Source organism: Gambusia affinis, linkage group LG22, assembly GCF_019740435.1.
Source record: "Gambusia affinis linkage group LG22, SWU_Gaff_1.0, whole genome shotgun sequence".
NCBI lineage: Eukaryota > Metazoa > Chordata > Actinopteri > Cyprinodontiformes > Poeciliidae > Gambusia > Gambusia affinis.
The window spans coordinates 9,530,536-9,551,356 of NC_057889.1; the positions used below are offsets into that span (position 1 = coordinate 9,530,536).

General features: G+C 38.6%; 1 protein-coding gene across 1 annotated transcript in view; it reads left to right on the top strand.

Moving 5' to 3' along the window:
• Positions 1–4,378: 4,378 nt before the first annotated feature.
• syne1a (spectrin repeat containing, nuclear envelope 1a) overlaps positions 4,379–20,821 on the top strand; it is a 140,154-nt gene continuing 123,711 nt past the window's right edge. The window contains 2 exon segments of the mRNA XM_044106937.1: positions 4,379–4,493; positions 20,558–20,619. Coding sequence (XP_043962872.1) covers positions 4,427–4,493; positions 20,558–20,619 — 129 coding nt within the window. The 5' untranslated portion in view covers positions 4,379–4,426.

The following is a 20,821-nucleotide window of genomic DNA, read 5'->3' on the forward strand; positions in this document are numbered from 1 at the left end:
GCTTGAAATTAGCAACAGGAGTGGCTTATCTAAGCAGGACAGAGATCCTGGAGGTGGGGAGACAGGGTGTTTCTGTAATCACTTCCTCTCCCATCACTTCCTTAAGGTTGATTAACGGAAAAAAAAAAAAGTTATCACAACATAATCAAGGGATATTAAATATTTTTATTCAATATTTCTGCCTCCTACGAAAGGGACTTAGAAGTGCTCTTTTTTTGAGGTGAGGAGATTTCTGTTTCTTGAATTTTAGTGGTGCACATTTGAAACTTCTGTGGTGCATTCCTAATGGCCTGTCAGCATTTGGATATCTGCAGAAATTCCAGCATTTTTGTTGGTAAGCTCAGTCTTTCCGCAGCGTCTGCCAGGGCAGCGGCGTCTGGATTGAAGGGTCATGTGCTCCAGTAAAAACATTAGTTGTTTGACAAGCAACAAAAATACTGCACATACTTTGTTTACAGGAATATTCTTTTCAATTTAGTGTTGGTTTATTTAACAAGCCATGCCTTCTCAGATCCCCTCATACTGGGCCTATTCTTTCTATAAAGCAAATCAATGCACAATTAGAATAAGTGAGCCCATTTGCTCTGTCATCGTCTTCTAAAACAACTTCTAAAGTTTATTGGTCTTCTGATTTTTAGCCTCTACATCAGTCGAATTATGCTTAACATACACATTGTATGAAAATGCAGAGATTGAATTTCTTCTAGAAGCTAAAAAGCCTAAATCTACTTTATTTCCTCTGAGAGAAAAATGGCCATTGCTTGAACTTCCTTGAATTGTTGGCTCAGCTGTGAAACCTGTTCAAAATAACCAGCAACCACAACACTGGGTGAATTGATATGCATGGTTATTGTTTTGTTCAGTAGAGAAAGTGAAGGTTTCTGTTCCGTTTATAATCAAAGACATTCTTTAAGCTCTATGGCTTGTTGAGACTTGCTTTTACAGTAATTAGCAGTTTTTCAACCTATGCCAAAGGATGTATTGCATTTTTGTCTTTTATGTTATAAAACAACATCAAGAATCTTCAACCTACAGTTGAAACCAGATATTTACATGTTTTGTGTAAAAGGACACATTGTTTGAGTTTGAGTTTGAGTTTCTGATGAAATTATTTATGATTGCTAAATGTTAAAACAATAAGCAAGTCATTGTTTAGAGTAACTAAACCCAAAAATCAACTTATTTTTGCGAATAAACGATATAATCAATGTGCTGCCTTTAAATTGTGACATTTTTGTGAAAACTTGTTTTAATTCCAATATTTTTCCTAAAGCCATCTTAGTGCTGCCCTCTATGGGTTGAATGGTGGCTACTGCAGTTGAATTTTTCTATTGGTTATAATGGTTCAGCTTGATTGATGTTGATGTCAGAGCCCCGCATTCGGATATAAAACCATCTCACTCAGACACAAACCCCCTGTGGCAAGTTAAAAGTCAGAATTGTGAGAAATGGCATTTTTCAGCTATCCACAAATGTGATTCAGCTGCAGTGTAGAAATTCATCAGGAAGCAACAAAAACCATGTTCTTCCTAGAAGCACTGTTGGATTTTAGTGTGATTCTACATAAAGTCCATATTTCCAGACATTATTTGTGCATTGAAAATAACCAAAAATAATCTTTGACCCTAATATTATTATTTAGGTTTATTAGTAATGATTTTCTCATAAACATTGGTGAAACACTGCTTATTTGTGCTAGAGATTACAAATACGGATATTTTTATTTAATCAAAACTGTATTTTGAGTAATATCTGTATTTTATAGTTACCCCTAGTGTTTCCTTTGACACACAGTTCTTCAAGGATAAACTGGATTTGCTGAGCAGCATTTCCTTCGTGCTTCTGTGTTGATTTTGACATGCAGGTTAGCAGCAAACTTTCTAATGAGGTTTCAGAAAAGTGCTGACTGAGAATTAAAGAGATTACCACTCTGGCCGTCTTGGTCCCAGCTCTCTGCTTGTGCAGTGATTAGATAAGAAAACGGATCTTAAAAGGGCTTGGGTTTTTTTGCAACTGCTGGAATATTTTGTATTGACCCATGAGCTTTGTCTCTGCTCTCTTCTGTTGCATTCTCTGCTCACTCTCGTGCTGAATGTGTTTGCTCCTGAGGGACTCTGAGCCGTGGAGGTCACCCCAAGCCTCGCTCCGTGAAAATGCAGGAATCAGCAGTCTGCTGCTGTTGCTGCTGCAGTTGCTGCTGCACAGTGCTCTGCCAGTCTTGCAACACAAACTGCAGATTCTGACATATGTACATGTATTGTGATAAAGAGCTGACATGGGTAATTTGGATCGGTGGTTAAAAATAAATCACACTCCCCAGGCACAGACAGACAGGTCTGTTCATTAGATGGACACATTCAGTCATTTATTATTAGTCAGTGGAGAAAGTATGGATCTTATTTATTTTATTTTATTCTGAATTTCATTTTTCACGGTCCCAGTACTTAGAAACTTAGACATAGACATAGTTTCAGAAAAACATTCTTATTAAGCTTCCTGGGGGTTGCAAAATAAAAAGAATCTGGTAACTCAAGTATTCTTCTCTGAGCTGCCTAGTGATTCCCTTCGTTATACCCACCTCATTAGCCTGCTGCAAGTCATCTGCCAGAGCTGCAGGATCTCCAGTTAATGCTAATTTAATAGTTGTTGTGTTTCATGTGGTTTCTTCCTTTATTGAATGACACCGTTGGCCAGAGCTCTGCAGCAGCGCTTTCAGGTCCTTTAAGAAGTCTCAGGAGAGGATGATGAAAGGTCTAGTCTAATGGGATTACACATGGCGATAAGTGCTCAGAGCCTGGTGGTTCATCACACCTCTCTCCTGCATTTCAAAGACAGGCATTGATCTGTTGTGGTGACACAGGACATCTAGGAAAATATACTCTGAGAGATCTTTATTAACAAAAATGTGTTTTTGTCTTTGTTGATAATGTATTTATTATTTATTCTGACAGCTCTGGATAACACATTTTTAAAAAGGCATTTGCTTTGTCCGTTGGTCTACCTCTATTGAGCCTGAATGTATATATTGTGGATTAGAAAAAAAAGGTCAAACTTGTTCACTTAATTGTTTATTAAAGTAGCTTTTTGTATAGTCATTAATGTTGATTCAAATCAATGTACAGATTTTAATAACTGAAGTAACCCCAAATATATCCCTGTAGATTGGATTCTATTATTTTTAGTGATCGGTCAAAATCCTGGAGCAGTTAGTTTACCTGCATAAATAAAAATATGTTCTTGCCTTGTAATTTAGAAAAAGAATATCTCAAGCCATTTGTTTAAGTATATTTTTAAATAACACAGAGGTAGTAACTTGCTGTGTGTATTTATGAGTTAACCAAAATGTCCAAATGACTAAAAGCTGAATTTATGTTGCATGATTAAGACAGAAATTATGCAGTCACATTATTTGCTTTAATTAATGCAAAGCAAATCCTCACCTCATGTTGTTTTTAATAAAATGAAGGTAGTCAATAGGACAGATTCACTTTCTATCTGCTTCCTTTGTTATATCTTAAATAAATTTTGTTGTAGCTCCAAATTAAATCTGCCGTAAATGTTACTTTTCATATTTAAATCAGTAATTAAAAAAAAAATCTTGGTCCTCTGAGGCCCACTGTCCTTCATGTCTTCCTGCTTCAGTTCACCTGATTCAGGTGGTTATATTGCCTCCACATCCTGTCATAACTGCTGCAGAAGCCTGTTAATTGATTCTGTTGAGCATGGTTGAGAACTACTGATCTGAGCCGGGGCTCATTTCTCTGCTTTTTGACCAGTGGTAAATAAGCACTGATGAAATCATGCAATCAAAACGGTCCTGCTCACTGATTTGACTGTGAATATTTTCAGTCTAGAGGCAGGCCTCTGATGTTTGCACCACTGTCTTCAGAACTGTATTGAGAAGCATTTCTGAATGTTTTCTCATATATTTCTCTATTTTCCGGAAGATGGTTTTTGTTGGATGCGCCTTTAGTTCCAACAAAGATAATTATTTCTGTTGTAATTACCTATTCTATTGACAGAATGCAGCAAGTGCGTTATGTGGACACCAGGTGGCAGTGTGCCTTCAAACCAACAAGCACGTCTTGTCTGCAGAAGTATCAGACTCAGGCAAGGGAGGGAGGCTTTAAGATGTGTACTACACACACATACATGCTGGCATAAACATGCAGCATGAACTTACATCATCGCTGTCAGGGGAGGAGCTTTGCTGAGTGTGAGGATTGCAGACTCCTACTGTAACAGGGATGACTTGTGCTGGAGGAACACAGTCAAATCCGGACATGATTCAGTTTTGGTACTCAGCATTTAGTGTTAAGACACTGAAGTACTGCAACACAATCTGCTGCTTGGTCAGAGCATGAGAGTCCTGCAAAGGTGACACTCAGCAGTTGGGACGAGACTTTGCTGACCTCAGAACAGCACCATGGCATCATCCAGGCACTACAGTCACTCTGCTCGAGATATTGCCAATGTGATGCAGAGGCTGCAAGGTAGGGGCAAAATGCTTACTCATTCACAGGCTCCCAGGTTGGTTTGCAGCATTTTTAGAGGTGACCTCATGGTGGACATGCTAAAAATATATTTTTTACACCTTATTCTTGTTGCTTGTGACCATAAATAACTTCTCTGAATAATGCTGTTATTTATGATTGCTTAGTAATACAGCTTGGACTTTTCATATCTAATGATGAAAAGTCTATCATTGGAAAGCTGCATTTTCCCAAAAATTTTTTAGTTTTCATAAGTTATTTTTTGGAAACATTCTGATGGGTCTGGATTGAGATTTTCAGTGGGGATGTAAGTGACGTTACATATTGTTTTGCAAAAGAAGCATATTAGAAAAGCTGACATTACCGTTGCATGACTTTTATTAACTGTTTATGCTGGTGTGTTGCTGCTGCGTATTTGTGCTTATTTGCACACACGTAACAGCATGCATGTGGTTGTTAATGTTTCTCTGTGTGGAGAGACAAGACAGCAGACAATAGGACAGCTAATCCCTAGAGGAGCTGACGGGATGAAGTTTATTCCTCTCACTTAACTCGAGAGCAGTGATACGACCTTCCCTAACACATTTTTAAAAATATTACAAACCCATCTTCATGTTGTATTTAACTCACTTTCCTCTTATGTACATATAGGGTAAACCTTCCATGTATCCGGCTTTTCACTATAATATATCACAGGCTTTGAGTGAAACAGTGCATCTCCGACTGGTCAAGACCACGCATCTCCTGTTGACAGAGTGAGATTGATGACTTTCGCAATCTAGCAGGAAAGTCAGGTGACAGTAGAGCTGAGATGCAATATGGCTGCTCCCTGTGCAGCTTCTGAGGTGGCAGTTTCTGTGAAAGCAGAGAGAAGCAGCAGCATCAGCAGCCACGTGGCTCCTCTGCATCACTGTGTGCAGGTGTGGATGCACGCTTTGAATCCCAATCGTGCACCTACCGAGCTAAATTTAGAAGTCTCACTTTGAGCTCTTCCCTCACTGCACAATGCACACAAACAATTAGGTGATATACGCTTGCATACACAGTTCACCTTAGAAAAACCTGAAAATTACTGTTTGCAGAAGTTGAAGTGTGTTTCATTCATACTAAAGTTTATTGTTACCAGTGATGTTTTTACAAACTGACAGTGTAATTGAAGAGAAAAGGGAGTTTTCCCATTTCTTATTCATGCAATGGTTTAATTTGGCAATATTTTGGTTGTGAAAGATATTATCTGAGCATTGCCTTTTTAAGATTATTTTTGGCAATCTTCTGTTTTTCTACACCCTTAGCAGAAAAACAAAAGCTAAACATCTTCAACTTCATGCATGACTGTGGAGGTTTTGCTCTTCCAGTCATTCTCAGCCTTTCTCCTCCCCTAAACCACCACAGCACATTCTCTCCAGCGTTCTCTGAATCATTTATATGTTCACTGCAAACTCAAGATGCTTTCTCTTCCTTCACCTTTCTGATGACCACCCCCAGCCAAAAAGTCAATATATTATTTTGAGCTTCAGACAGTGAGGGACTAATGCATATTTTAACTTCTCGAAAACCTTGTTGCCAATGATATTCTTGCTAATCCATCTTATCCCAGGTATCTGTCTACCATAACCAGTTCTCTGGTTAGGTCAGCCTTGCTGTTGATGATGAAGTTGTTGAAGAACAAATTGATTTTGTGCACAGGTGTATTTACCACATTACAAGTTAAGGTCAAGAATATCTGTTATTGATTGGATGATTGATTTTAGTTTCATATGGGCACAGTCTGTTGGTAGTGGGACCAATACCTATTTCACTGGATGATATGAATATACATTTGGACTTTTATTTGAAAGAACCTAAAGAATTTGAATCACACTACATAAATTCATAAGAGGACATAAAATATAATTTGATGAGAGAAACAGTTTCACTGCAAATAAACCAATTATTATTATTATTATTATTATTATTATTATTATTATTATTATTATTATTATTATTATTATTATTATTATTATTATTATTATTATTATTATTATTATTTGGTTGACTGATTTCTATCTGTCTCTTAGAGCATAGGATCTGAATGTTTCATTTTATCATCAAATCATAAATCTTAATGTTCTAACATTTCTTTTTATCAACTAAGCATAAACCTGTTTTGCTATAGTCTTGGGTAATCTGAGCAATGGTTGTTTAATTTTTTACAACCATTTATATGACTATTTATGATCCCCATGCTGAAAAAATGCAATGCTTTTTTAAAAATATTATCTGTTTTATGGAACTGTTTCCCAATAATCCACATTCTTCCAATCACAGCCAGATATGATGGCATTCCCACTTCAACATTAATTTGGAAGTTGTTAGTAACTGCTGAGTGCAACATTGAAACAATCAAAAGTTATTGCCCCAGTTTTGGAGGCTATGTTTTTCCTCTGTTTAACCGTCTCTTTTGGTCCACCTCTCTGTGAAGGAACACCAATTAGCGACACCATATGGTGGTAAAACAGAGGCTGCTTTGAACACCTCCCAGCCTGAACTCCTCCATATGCTGTGGAATTTGTGTATTTGTTGTCTCTCATTAATGAGAAAAGTAATGCAGTGTGTTTCTTTTTTAAGTGTTTCTGCATCGTACCTGTTTTCTCGGTTTTGTGGGTGGCGGAGGCGTTCATTCCTTACTACCCCTCGGAGTTTTACCATCTACTGGCCTATCCAGCACATTCATGTTTGAGAAAACACCTGCTTGAATTATTTCTGCTAATGTTGCGTTATGTATGTCTCAGCATCTGGGCAATACAAGTTTAGTAAAGAAGGATACAGAGCAGGATGGTTGGGTAAAGCCAGCAGAGGTCAGCATGTCTGAAGGACTTGCAGTAAGACCCATACTGAGACTGTTGGATGGATTAAACAGGAACGAGAAAGACAGCAGGAAGACCATAAAAATAAGACTGAGCAAGGAGAGGAAAGGGAGGAAGAGAGACATATCCCACCAGTTCTTCTGATTGCTTGCGGGTCTGGCACAGATCTTGAGGTTGGCACGCAGCCAGGTTGACATCCTGGTGCCAGGGGCGGCATTATGGTTTGGCCATGGTGAGTGAGACCCGAGCAGACGGTCACCTTGAGCCACAGCAGCCTCCCGTTTAGTTGTGACACCAACATTCATCGTCTGTGGGTCTGTATACCACAGCGTCACACATGCTCATGTGCCCAGAGTTACACACAGACACAGAAAACACCACTGAGTCTTAAAAATAGCTGCTATGCATCTTTTTCTCACCCGTCCCACTGCTGGGATTTAGCAATTTAGCTGAATGACTAAACCCTGTGGTTAGGACCCAGAGCGAGTTTTTTGGACTATCAGACCAGGAAAGAGTGTAACAGAGCTACAGTGTGATTGCCTGTGTACCCTGCTGCTTCTCCTCCTTGTCTTCCCAGATTGTGTTTATGAATCATTGCCATGGCTGCCGTCGCATGACAGCCAACATAAGATCTTTTATTCCCCCTACCCTATGGGCTTTTTGGCCATCTTTGGTTCAGACAGAGCATTGTGTTTGATCAAATGACATCTCTCTCCGTGTGAGAAAGAACCCTAGCAGGTATTTGTGTTTAGATCCTGGATGCTTGATGTGACTGACTCTATTGCAAAGCAGATTATAATCTCTTTTTACGTGACAGACGGTGAAGGTCTGACTGACACATCACAAGATTAGGTCACTAAAAGGGGTCCAACCATACAAAATGGGCTGGAAGGATGCTTTCTGATGCTTTAACCTTCTTTTAAATGTCACACTTTCACAAAGGTCAGATGGAATAGGGGATAATGTTGGCATATTCATTTATGTTTTCTAAATTATAAACTAACCCTTTTATATGTTATCAAATTATATGTTTTTTTTTTTTTTTTTATTAAGGTCTTGTATTAATTTTGGTCAGTTTCTTCCTCTACTGGTGCAATGGTAAAGGATTTACAATATACTACAGTCCACTAAAATATGATACAAAATAAAATAATACAAAGTGATATGGTATTAGTATTATATATTTGGCAATCATTTGGGTAAAATAATTTTTTTACTCATTACTGCCTCAGTAACTGTTCACAAAAACTATTAAACATTTAACCTTTTACTCAGAGTATCTACCTTCTGTTTCTAGGTAGATTTGTGTCTGAGTGAAAATGTCACACCATCACCTCTATATTTATTTAATGCTTCAGCACAGTTGGCGGGGTATCCAGCAGTCCCATTCTGCAAACGTGTTTTTTTGACGGCTTGAAAAAATCTGCAGCAATGCATAAATATTGGCAATGCCTCATATATTCTTGCCGCTTCTATGAAAATTTTTTATGTATCCCAGTCATAAGCTCATGTAATCTCAATGCTCCTATTACAGTGATGTATAGATGTATATGAAAAAAATAAATAAAATGTAGCATTTGTGGATATATAAGAACCAGTGTGACAGTATTATTACACAATACAAATGTGATCCACTACTAAGACGCAGTTCTTGTTTTAAAGCTGAGCACAGATATGCGTTAATGGATAAAAAAGTGTTCCTTGGAATATATTGTTGACCTTCTAATGCATTTATTGTGGAGCTCAGTGTCTGCTTAAGGCTGCCACATCTGGTATCTCTGCCCACTTACACAATTTTTAGTATTTCTACAGCGCATATAACACTTTATGTCAGTCTTTTCTATCAGACAAATTTGATTGGCATACTAAACAATGTCCAAGGAGATAAAATCCACCCACCTTTGTTTTTAACCCCAAGCTACATTCACCTCCTGCCTGCAATACCTTGTATGTTCTTATCTTTCATCCACAGACACCTTAGTTTCTTTTTCCACCTGTCACAATAGGATGGGTGGTGGGAAAGTTTGCCTTTAGCAGTAAATTATCAGGTCACTATGAAGCCCTGACCTCAGGGAGGTCAGCTGATCAGATAAAGCAATAAGTAACACAACAGGCAAAACAGGGATTGAAAGTTTTATGTTAATCTGCTAAAAGCACCATATGTTTGGATTTATCAGCCCAGCAGTTTATTTAATCAAACTTATATTTACTATGCAGAACTGATGTTCGAATAACAGTGTAATATTTCTAAATCTTTGATCATTCATTTCATTATCATCTCTTCCTGGAGGTGAACTGATCTATGGAAAATAAGATTCTTTACTCCTTTGTTTAATCACATAGTGTCAATGTTTACTTCACAATTTAATTATGGTGCATGATATCCACCATCGCTTCTCATTTACCTCCAATGCAAACATCAGAGCATTAAAAATATGTCTAACACACGCTATTTGCTGTTGTAACCAGGATGGGATGTGTCTCCTTGTTGTGTTTGCCTTCAGACACAAACTCAGCCTTTCACCTGGTGTAGTAAGCATGTGAGTCCTGCTTTTAATAATTCAAAAATAAATTGTCAAAGGATGACAGACAGCACTGGTTTCAATCAGACAGAAAGTGTGGCCGCTGTATAAGCATAAATGCACTCAAATCTGTTGTATGAAACAGGATTTTGTAGATTATTCTGACTCTGTTCCAGGCAATATTTTTTTTTACCTCACAGCAAAGACAAGATTTTAAGTGAATTTACTGCTCAGGCCACTGTGATTTATGTAGTCTGCTGACGCCAGTCCTTTCGCTTTATTCGTCCCTGTAATGTGTGGCGGGCCACTGAACCTGGATAAAGAGCTTAGACTGTCTGACCCACTCCTGCACTCTCACACGCATAAAGCACCCCACAGACGTACACACTGCAGTCGTCATGAAGCACAGCAGAGAAACTTTGAGCTTAATATAGTTTTCAGAACCAGATTTAGTTTCTCTAATACGTTTAGTCCCCTAAATGTTGTTTTAATTTGACACCTGTGCCTTTTACAGTCTGAAGAGCATGAGCTGCATGTTCAGACTGTTTGTGTATATTTCCAAATGGGGTTTTGTTCTGCTAAATGCATTTTATTAGATTAAAGGGGCAGCATTATGTAAAACAAACTTTTTTGAGCCTTACATCATGTTATAATATTCCGTCATCAAAAACATACCTAGAGTGTTGCTTTGATTCTTTCATATTTGAGAAATCCTTTAATCTCCCCTGGCAACTATTTAGCTGTACAAAATGCCTGGTTTGACCTACCACCACCTTTGAGCACAAAGCTGCAGTTTCCAAGCTTCTGCCCACTGAGCATCCCTCCCCCACTCAGCTCCTTTAGACTAGCCAGCTGCAATTAGCAAACAACTGGTGGAACTGCACACCTACTGAGCTCATTGTACGATCTACTTATCAGTGCAAAACTGGTAAAGATTTTGTTAAAGGATTAATAGAGGAGCTATTTTGTGATGACTTTCCGAAGCCGGAATGTTGGAAATATCAGGACGTTCTTAAAGAGACAGAGGCCCTATTTAAAGCCATTAATTACAAGGTCAAATTTCCTTTCAGTCACATTTAATTTATGCAGAATTTTTTATATTAACTGAAGTTAACATAGTTACTTAATTGTGCTGTAAAATGACTCTACGTGGATAGAAAACGCATACTATCGCTTTAAGAAAATTATCTTATGCACCACAATGTCACACTAATTTGTCACAGAATAAATGTTTGTTTTCTCAAGCAGACCCAAGTTGTTTTTGTTTCTTTTAGCTTTAAATCTTTTCAGTTTGTCGTAACTTAATTTCAAGTGTATTCTCTTTTCATGCTCACATTTGTGTTCATTTTCTCTATACATTCGTGTGAAAATGTGTCTCTCTGGTGCAGGTGCAGAAATTGCTAAAATTACCGTATCAGTGGCTTGAATTTAATGAACACTGATATTTGGACATGTTTTTGTGCACGGCAAAGTGCCTTCTCCGCACATCTGCTACTGAATAGGATGTGATGGTGCATGAGAGAGGAAGACGGGGGTGTTTTGATAATCACTTTGACTTGTTCCCCCTTTTCTTGCTCTCTTTAATGTGGTGTCATTATTACTGAAATGTAATTAGCTATGCAAATGGGCTGACATTTGGACTTCCGTCTCAGCACTTACGTTGGGACTGGCAGAAATGTGCCACAAATGAAGTGGGATCACAAATGGAGAGGCTGAATGGACACATGAGGGCTGAGTGGAGGCTGTGAGAGTGTGATGGGGGCTGCTATTGAGATCCAGGGCTAAAGTAGAGTAGAGTAAGCATGAGGAGCATTTTTTAAAATTAGGAATTGTTTGGGTGAAAGAGCTGGAATCAGGAAGTAGATAAATAGGCTACAGTGGGATAGAAAAGGGTCTGAAAAGGCTCCATATTCTGTGAAATCACTCTCATCTCTGTCGAATGTGTGCTTGACAAATCAGCTGCATGTGTGTGAAGTAATTATGGGATGCCTCTGCAGAGCACAACAATGCCACCCTTTTAGAACATGATAGCTTTAACAGGCTGCTCCATTAATGCTGCACAGCAGATGAAGATACATTGCAGCATTTCTGCTCAGCAGTGTTGTCTCAACATTTGAACTAACTCTCATTTCGTCACAGACATCCGTGTATTGGGATTTTACATGCAGGGCCGACACAATAGAATATGATGGATGGTTTTACAACATTTCACAAATATAAATCAGAAAACTGCAACGCACATTTACATTCAAGTTTAATGGAGATCTGTGAATGTGAATTTTCAGGTCTTCCCACTAATCCTTAATTAGATTTACAGAAATAAGAATACAAAGTCTAATAGTTTTTGTTACTCATTTCAGAAAGTGGGACATATAGATTGATTACACATAGCGAAAAACGTCAAGCATTTATTTCTTGTAATTTTGATGTTTATGAATAATGAAAACCCATAATTCAGTTTTTTAGCAAATTTAGAATATTACACAAAGTCAGTAATAAAAAGCAATATTTGAAACAGGAACACCAAGCTCTGAAAAATAATAATTTAACTCCACTTTAATTAAAGGTTTTCACAACTTAATACCTGACCTGTCTGGTGTGTTCCTTGTTGTTCTTTATGCTGTTTACTTACTAAGCCACTGTATTTATACAGATATTAGTTTGCATACAGTTGGGGTCTATTCAATAGATTAAAACGAGCAGAATATAAATGTTGATGGGACTCGAGTTTGGGGGAAAAAAAATACAAACCACGGATTTTGTTTTTGCTTCATAATTACATGAAGAAAAACCCTAAAGACATCAGCTTGAATAAACAGCTATCACATGAACCAGTCACTTGAAATCCAAGTTAATTACTCTAAACTTGTGGTTGTAAAGTAATAAGTTAAACAGTTAAAATAGCCTAAATATGCTAGCAAAACACTATAGTTAAATAACTACAAAATTACAAAATTATTAATCAATAAAAAGAGTATGTGATATTGTACAATTAATGCATCAAAGCTTGTACTTGCATGACTCAAAAGCTGTGTTTTAATAGATGATCTGATGTTTTCCTCATTTTTCATTGGATCGCACTGATTTCTTCTAAGATGAAGCAAATTTGATGCATTTATTACCTTGCATTTCCACTTGGTGGCGTTGTGTCACTATGCACTTCAATGAGGACTTAATAAGCACTCTTGGTTGCTCAGATAGGAAATCCAAACATCCTTAGGGTGAATAGATTACAATATGAGCAGAAGCAGTGCTACCCCACCCTTCAGGAGGAGGCGTTTGTTTTTCCTTTAATGGTTGAATAGATGTTGTTCCTCCCCTCTTTGAGAAGCGGCGCAGCCTGCAGTCATACCTGTGTAAACACTGGGCTATGACTAACATTCAGACCTCCACGACCTCTGTGACAGATCTTGTGTTTTCCCTTTTTTTTCTTCTTTTTGTTAGGTTGCCAGGGGTTCCAATAGAGATCCTGAACAGCTGAGGTTCAGTCTTTTTTTTAACCCTCACCCTGTTTTATTTTTTTTTCCCTCTACTGGAAAGCCTGAAACACTCCTGAGATTTGCTGCCTAGAGGAGTCTGTTCTTATACATTTTGTGGATGCAGTAGAAGAGAAAACGTCTCTGTCTCTGTTTGAGTGTGTGTTTTCGTGTCTGCCTGCACCTGCTCGCCTTGTGTTTCTCTCATCCCCCATGGTGAAGCTTAATAAGTCCCTTGAATCCTTATCCTCTGGTTTTGATTTTGTCCCGGGGTTGTTTTTTGTAAAGCAGCGTAACTCACATGAGAAGTTCAGCTTACTTGTTTTTGCCCTAGAGGCACTTGCTGGAGAAATTCTTGAACACATACTAAATAAACAGGAATGCAGCTTGTGCATGTTTGTTTGCAGCTATAGTAAAGCAGGATTAAATCAGGATACCTGTCAAATTAAATGTTTCTCATTGACAATTTTCAGCACCCTGGATAGCTCCTTCACGCTTCAAAATTTATGTGTAGCTCCTCAACAACACATCATTGGCTGCTGAGACATATTTAACTTGACATTAATGCTTAAATAAACCCAAAATACGCTTTTATTATTTATAACATTGATATTCTTTGAGCTGTCTTGCTCTGCAAAAACAGCAGTATGTGAAAACAATAGATTTTTCCAAGCTGTAACACTTTACAGGCCAAGGATTTTATAGCAATTCTGTTATTGACCATGAATTGGAAAAAAGCGAAAGCCCCTCTGAATGCTGCTTTCCATTGGCAGAAAAATAATGGATTTATGAGCTGAGGTGAAGAAGTAAAAGGCAATGTAAATGTAAATACAGACTTGGATAAATATTTCTATACAGAAATGTAAAGCACCCTTGTTTCAGAAACAAGTATGTGGGAAACGCATTTGATCGAACTGTGACGTCCGGTTTCAGGGCTGTTAAAGGGACGAGTGTCAGCAGTATGATTATCAGCGGGCAGATAGCAGATGACAGCTGCCATTGGTTATTGATGACTTTCATAATTAAAATCTCTTATGGGAAGAAGCAGAAGAACAAAAGGAGAGGGGGAAAAAAATCACAGAAAATGATGAATGGTCCTTTCATCGCTAAAGCTGATATAGAAACCAGCAGGCTCCTCTGTGTGGATATTGCTTTCCAGGAAAGTCTCTGAATTTGGCTTCAAAGAGGATCTGCTAGCTTTTAATATTCCCACAGCTCTGAATGTCCACATGTTTGGTTTTTCACTTGTGTACATGAAATCACTCAGTGACATCAGACAGGAGGAATTGACACAAATCAGACATTGAAAAGGAAGAAAATGCTGCAGTATGCTGGTCCCATTCTCTGCTGGATTTCCCCCTTTCAGCATTACAAATGCAGCACTTGCAATGTTCTGGAGCCAATCAAAACGGTTTGCAACAGCATCTTTGGGTAATATCCGTCCAAGGAGAAGCATTCCTGTGGTTACCTGAGCCTGAGGGGTGTGAGTGCATAAAGGAGCTGAATAAACAAGACTGCAGTTGGCTTTTATTTTTGTTTTTACATGGAATAACAGTAAAGCTATATCAGTATAGAAAAAGCAATTAATGATAGTGAGAGGGAACACAAACAGATGGTAATTACGTTTATAACTAACAGGTATCAATTGGGACTGTGTGAAATGACCTACATTTCTATATCCTTTAGGGAAATTATTTGCCACACTGCTGCTTTTCACAAAACGAGTAATTCTGCCAACAAACAATCCCTTTTTACCATGTATCCCTTATCACCACTCTGATTCAGAGGAGTTTTGCTTTACAAACAAGTTTATCTATGGATCTAACCTCTCCTAATCTGGACCTTCAGTAATTCTTTTAATTTGTTTCCCTGTCACTATGACGTTTCCTCTCACCTGATAAAAATTCAGTGTACTCAAGAGTTTTCTGAATGGATGGGGAAGAGTGAGGGATGTATTTAGGACCATTAGGAGATACTAAGCTCCCCGCAAATTAGATGCACAAGGGTAAAGATTGCGTACATCATATATATCTGGGATATTACCATCCAGTCATCCAAGGTGTAGCCAAGGACGACACAAAGGTGGAGCTCTCTATGTATTGAATTAATTCGATGTATTGCACAGCCCTAGTCTCAGTAACACTCTGCCCTCCATAATTTGTTGTTTACTTTTCTCAGTTTTTTAATGCTTTAGATTTACAGGAGAGACCACATTTTTGTTCCAATTGCTTGAGGTTCAAAAGCATTTTCTTATTTTCTGAGGGGATTTTATTAATCTTATTTTTACAGAAACTCCTAACAGGCTGGTTTCTAATCTTTTGGAAAATGTCTACATTTGATAAATAAGCTGTATATATAAAATGTGATGTATATAAATTTGACTTTGCATTTTGACCCCTTGAAATTGCCATCTGTCTTTTTAAGAAGCTGTTACTCTTTTCTACACTCAGCTTTTACTACGTCATCACCACAAATCTTCCCGGTACGTCATTTTAAGACATTCGTAGGAGTGTCAGACTGAGTATTAGTTTGTATGAAAAGCTCAGGAGACTCCCAGTTTGCAGTGGTGCTCCATAAGGCAGAAGCTCGCCTGGAGACTGCAGCTCCAGGGAGCAGCTTTGTGAGAGCAAGCGTTTAGGCTCTCCAAATAATTGCCATGGGAGATTTCAGGATTCCTCAAGCATGCGTGAAAAAAATCCAAGTAACAATCCAGGTATACTTTTGATAAGGGAATAATATAACATAATATAAACCTAAAAGAAAGTCAATTTTACATTTTACCTCCCTCTGCTTTAATCTTATTTTTTCTGAAAGAGCAGATTTTATTGTCTAAAGTCCCATTAAATTGAAATTCATGAGCATTTTCTTGATTTCTGAGGACGTTTAAAGAGTTTGTTACCATTTAAAAGTGACAATAACCACATAAATTAGATGTTCCCACCCAGGATTTAAGTGCAGGCACACTGCATTTGAACCTCGACTAGGATTATGTTGTGTTTCATTGTATTCTGTGTTCCTAGAGGCTCCAAAATGCACATATGTACCGTTTGTGGTTTAGATGAAGGCAGATCCTTTCTGAAGAGAGTACAGTCGCAGATCAGACGGGGTGACTGTCAGTGATAGTGTGTTCCCCTGTAGGCAAAACAGAGCAGAAAGCTGCCTGTTTCACAGCACCGCATGACATCCATGTGGATGAGAGAGAGCAGTAAGAGCGCCAGAATCACATGGGGAATTCCTCCACGTCTGTCGCAGCGAGGCTGTGTGTGAGCACGGGCGTGTGGTACTGTCAGAGTGGAGCTCCCACTAACCTGCTAAACGGTCCCTTTCAAACCCACCCACCATGGTCCTCCCCTTCTGGATCAGGACAGCACTGCTGTGACATCACCCATTCCCACACAATTTGATTGGCTGGCCATTGGAGGGAAGTGGATTTTTCCTGCAGCAGAGTGAAAACGTGGGAGGACCAAAGGTAGAGAGTGTAAGGGGAGGGGGGGGGCTTGAGCAGGAAAGATTGATGCTGAGGCAAGCCGGCACTGCGCAGCGCTCACACACACTCACATAAACACTCAGAGTATCACGCGTACTCTCATCACACTCCCAAGCTGCTTAACAGGCAGGAAAAGCACTGACTCTGACTGAGTCTGCAGCCCATTACTGCAGGACAGGACAGAGAGGACGAGTGGAGACCCAACAGGGCAAATCATTCGTCTGTGTTTTACCTCAGAGCAACAGTTAAACTGCTGTCATCTCAGGAGGTCCAGAGCTCCAGGGAGCTCTTTACAGACACATCCCCTTTCCAAAAAAACGGAGGAAGGAAAGGCAGCAAGGGCAGAAACAAGGGCAAGTGTTGCTTCTCTCCCGGAGGTTGTCGTGGACGTCCTCCCAATGTCTTCATGAAAACAGGCAGAAACCTGCATGAGGTCTGGGCTAAAAGATGGCACGGCGAGTAGGAGGTGAAGGCTCTCCGAAAAAGACATCTCTCAACCTGGTGGCAGGGTTTTACCATTACCTCCGAGGTAAGTGGGGCAGCGTGTCTGCACAGCAGCGTGCTCTACTGAGAAAGCAGCAGAGAAAGTTCCTGTATGTATACTCTGCATGCATCGTAGTATGTGTGTTTGCAGTGTTGCATTGCAGTGCTGACTGTGTACATGCCTTCAACTGTGCAGGGTGTTTTTTTTTCTTTTCCTCCTGGTTGTTGAGAGTATGTCAGAAAAAAGAGACACCGATTTGAAATGCACGTTTCTTGGCAGACTGTGTATGTTTGTGTTTGCTTTTGAGTTTGGAGGCTGTTGATTTTGAAGCTTGCAGAGAGTGGAACAAGCAAACCCAGCAGACAAGCAACTCCCCCCTGCATGGATCACATTGCAGGGGTGTGACTGTTAAATGTTTGGCTTCTCTGTTTTGTCTAACTCTCTTCCTTTCTGTATTTGGATATGACTAAAGAGTCAGCTCTCCACTTATCAAGAAGATTCATCTAAAATATTTTTACAATTTGTTTGCGTTATGCTTAGACTGCTGCTTTAATACGATTAAATTAAAAGAAGATATAAATGAGATTGTACTCAATGCAGGGGTCAGAGACAAGTGATGCAGGAGATGTGTCGTCATGCTCGGTTGCTGAATGGGTTTTTTTCTCCTCTTTGTCATAATGAGAGAACTTGAGTGTGTGTACGTGCTTACAGTAAATTGGAGAGTGTGTGATTTCAAAGTCACCTCGTCCCTGAGCCCGAGAAGCTGGCACATGCAGACGCGTTCTCCGCCATGCGTGTTCCTGCTTTAGGTTCAAAATTTCTCCCATTTTCATCCAATATTTCAGCCCATCAATATTTGATAATTCCCGGACCCAATCAAAAGATTAATTCATAGTACAGGGGTCTGCTCAGTGGCACGTATGACTACGCAGGGATGTATCTGCATTATGTATGAACAGCAGCACCCCTTCCCCACCACCACTATTACACCAACGCCACCCCTTCTCAATCTCCTACCCTTTGACACGCTCTCCCTATCTGTTCACATCTGCCCACTGTACCCACTGACACACTAACCAACTTGAGCGTAATCAGTCCGTCAGCAGATTTCATTAAGGTAGAATGGAAGGCACTGTGTCAGACATCGTCCTCTCTCCTTGCTAATGTGCTTATCTCAAGGAGACTGCTCAGTGGTCCAGATGGGACAGAAATGGCACAGTGACAGCGAATGTATGTCTCAGAAAGCTTTGAAACTGTTGTTATATGCTGAATATGGAAATAAAAAAATTTAAATTGGATAACAGTAGCAGTGGATATCTTGCCTAATTTAAAGAAAACCTTTAATACTATTAACGGTGAAACAGTGAAATGGATAAACCCATGTAAAGTGAAGAAAACTGTGTGTTTGCATAGCTGGCAAATCTCTTTCTGAAATGCTTGATCACAATGCGTAGAACTGAAATTGTCGTCTTTGTATACAGTATCATAATCACAAAACACTGAATATATTTTTCAGTATGACATTTCAAGTCGCAGGCTTCTTTATATTAAAAATTTATCAATATAATAGTAATAAATCTGATCAGTTGTGGGAACTCTTACTGTCCTGATGTATTTCTTTTATATGGAGCTCATGGAGACTGTTGGATATGATCAAAATATTGAAAAAGGAAAAGTTTTCCAGAAAAATTCAGGTTAATTGTAATCACCATAGCTGTACTTTCAGCAATGAAATCACAGTCAAATATTCTTTGGAATATCATGCACCCCTAGTAATCTTGACGTGCCTCAGGGTTCAACATTAGGCCTCCTGGTATTCATCATGTATATTAAAGATTTTCTTTAAGTTTTGTCTTATTTGTCATTAGAGACTGGATGATTACTAAGATAAACCAAGCATTTGAAAACTTTTGGTTTTGAATGCACAGAACTGTCCATCATGCGGTTGCAAGAGTTCTTGTAATAATTCTATTCAACTCAGTTCAAAAATACTTTATTGTTCCCAAAGGGAAATTAAATATTGTTGTAAGTCATGATATTCAATGTTCCTTTAAGAGTTATTATAGATGCTGTGGACAGAAAGAATCTCCTGTAGTGGTCTGTATTTCAGCGGCTCTCACTGAAGACATTATGCTGTTATGTGACATTCTCTTGAAGAGGATGGTCAAAATTGTTTATAATTTCTTGATTTTATTTTTTATTTTATTTGTGAGATGAATACAGATCATATTGTATATTCACATGCAATAAAAAGACATCATAAATCAGGAACCATCAGTTGGAAAGTTTAAAATGTGACTGATTGGGTAAATCAGACTTGCTTCTATAAGCTGGTGAAGGTCTGTAGATACACATCTAGATCTGGATGTTTATGGTGTTATAATATCAATAGTTCAAGTATTTGTGTGTGACAGTGAATTCACAACTTTCAGAACATATTTAAAGAGAGAAAAATATCATACATTTTAGTTTTTGGTTAATTTTGGGCACAAAATAATCAATTTATGCATTGAGTAGACATAGACCAGTGTGTGACCTTGAGTAGAAATACAATAGGTAACTTTCTTGTAGTTTTGCAAAAAAATAAAAAATAAAAAAAATAAAATTCAGCAAATCAAGTCAGTGTGGTTTTTGCCTTTATGGCTAAATTTGGCACATTTAAATAATGGACTAAAGTGCTCATGTTAAAAATGTTGCATTTTAAACAAATAAAAGTAAGACAAACATTGAGTAATTAACATATGAATCAAGCTTGTGACCCTTTTGTGCTTTCATTTGAGCTGAGTGGCTTTTAGGGGACATCTTTAACAGACATCTATCCTATTGATTGTGCCTTTTGCTAATTGGCCTTTATCACAGTGGCCACAACTAACAACCACATGGAAAGGTAAATCAGTACATGTGCAGTACTCTTGCCTTCATGTGCTGCCCTTTTAACATCTGAAAGGTCACTTTCAAGAACAGAATTTCCTGTCCGCAAAAAGAGGAGTTCAGCTTGAGAAAATGTCATCGATAAATGTCAAGTGACGTTTCATAGTATGTTAGCAGTGAGTAAAAAATTTGGTGTGACTGTCTACTGACACATCAGGCATAAAGCGATGAATCAAAGTTAATTAGAATCCACCATGCCCTTTCTGGAAAGCCCAATCGGCTCTCACAATGATAGACAATTAGAAGATTGCGTTTTAATCCCTTATTTGTTTATTATCGCTCAGGACTAATGGGAATGCTCTGGGCTCTGATTTACAGATGAGCAGGAGGCGGTGCAGAAAAGGACTTTCACAAAATGGATCAATTCCCACTTGGCAAAGGTAAGAGGTTTTGTTTCCTTCCCTGCTGCCAGTATTTTGTTGTTCAATTTACACAAACACAGGTGCTTGTGTTTGTACGGATAGAAAACTTCAACAACTCTATTCTTTTCTGCTCCGTCCTTTGTGCCGACTGGAACATTTTTTCCATTTTCAAAAACAAAAAAAACAAAAAAACACTTCTCCAGATAAAACCCACACACAG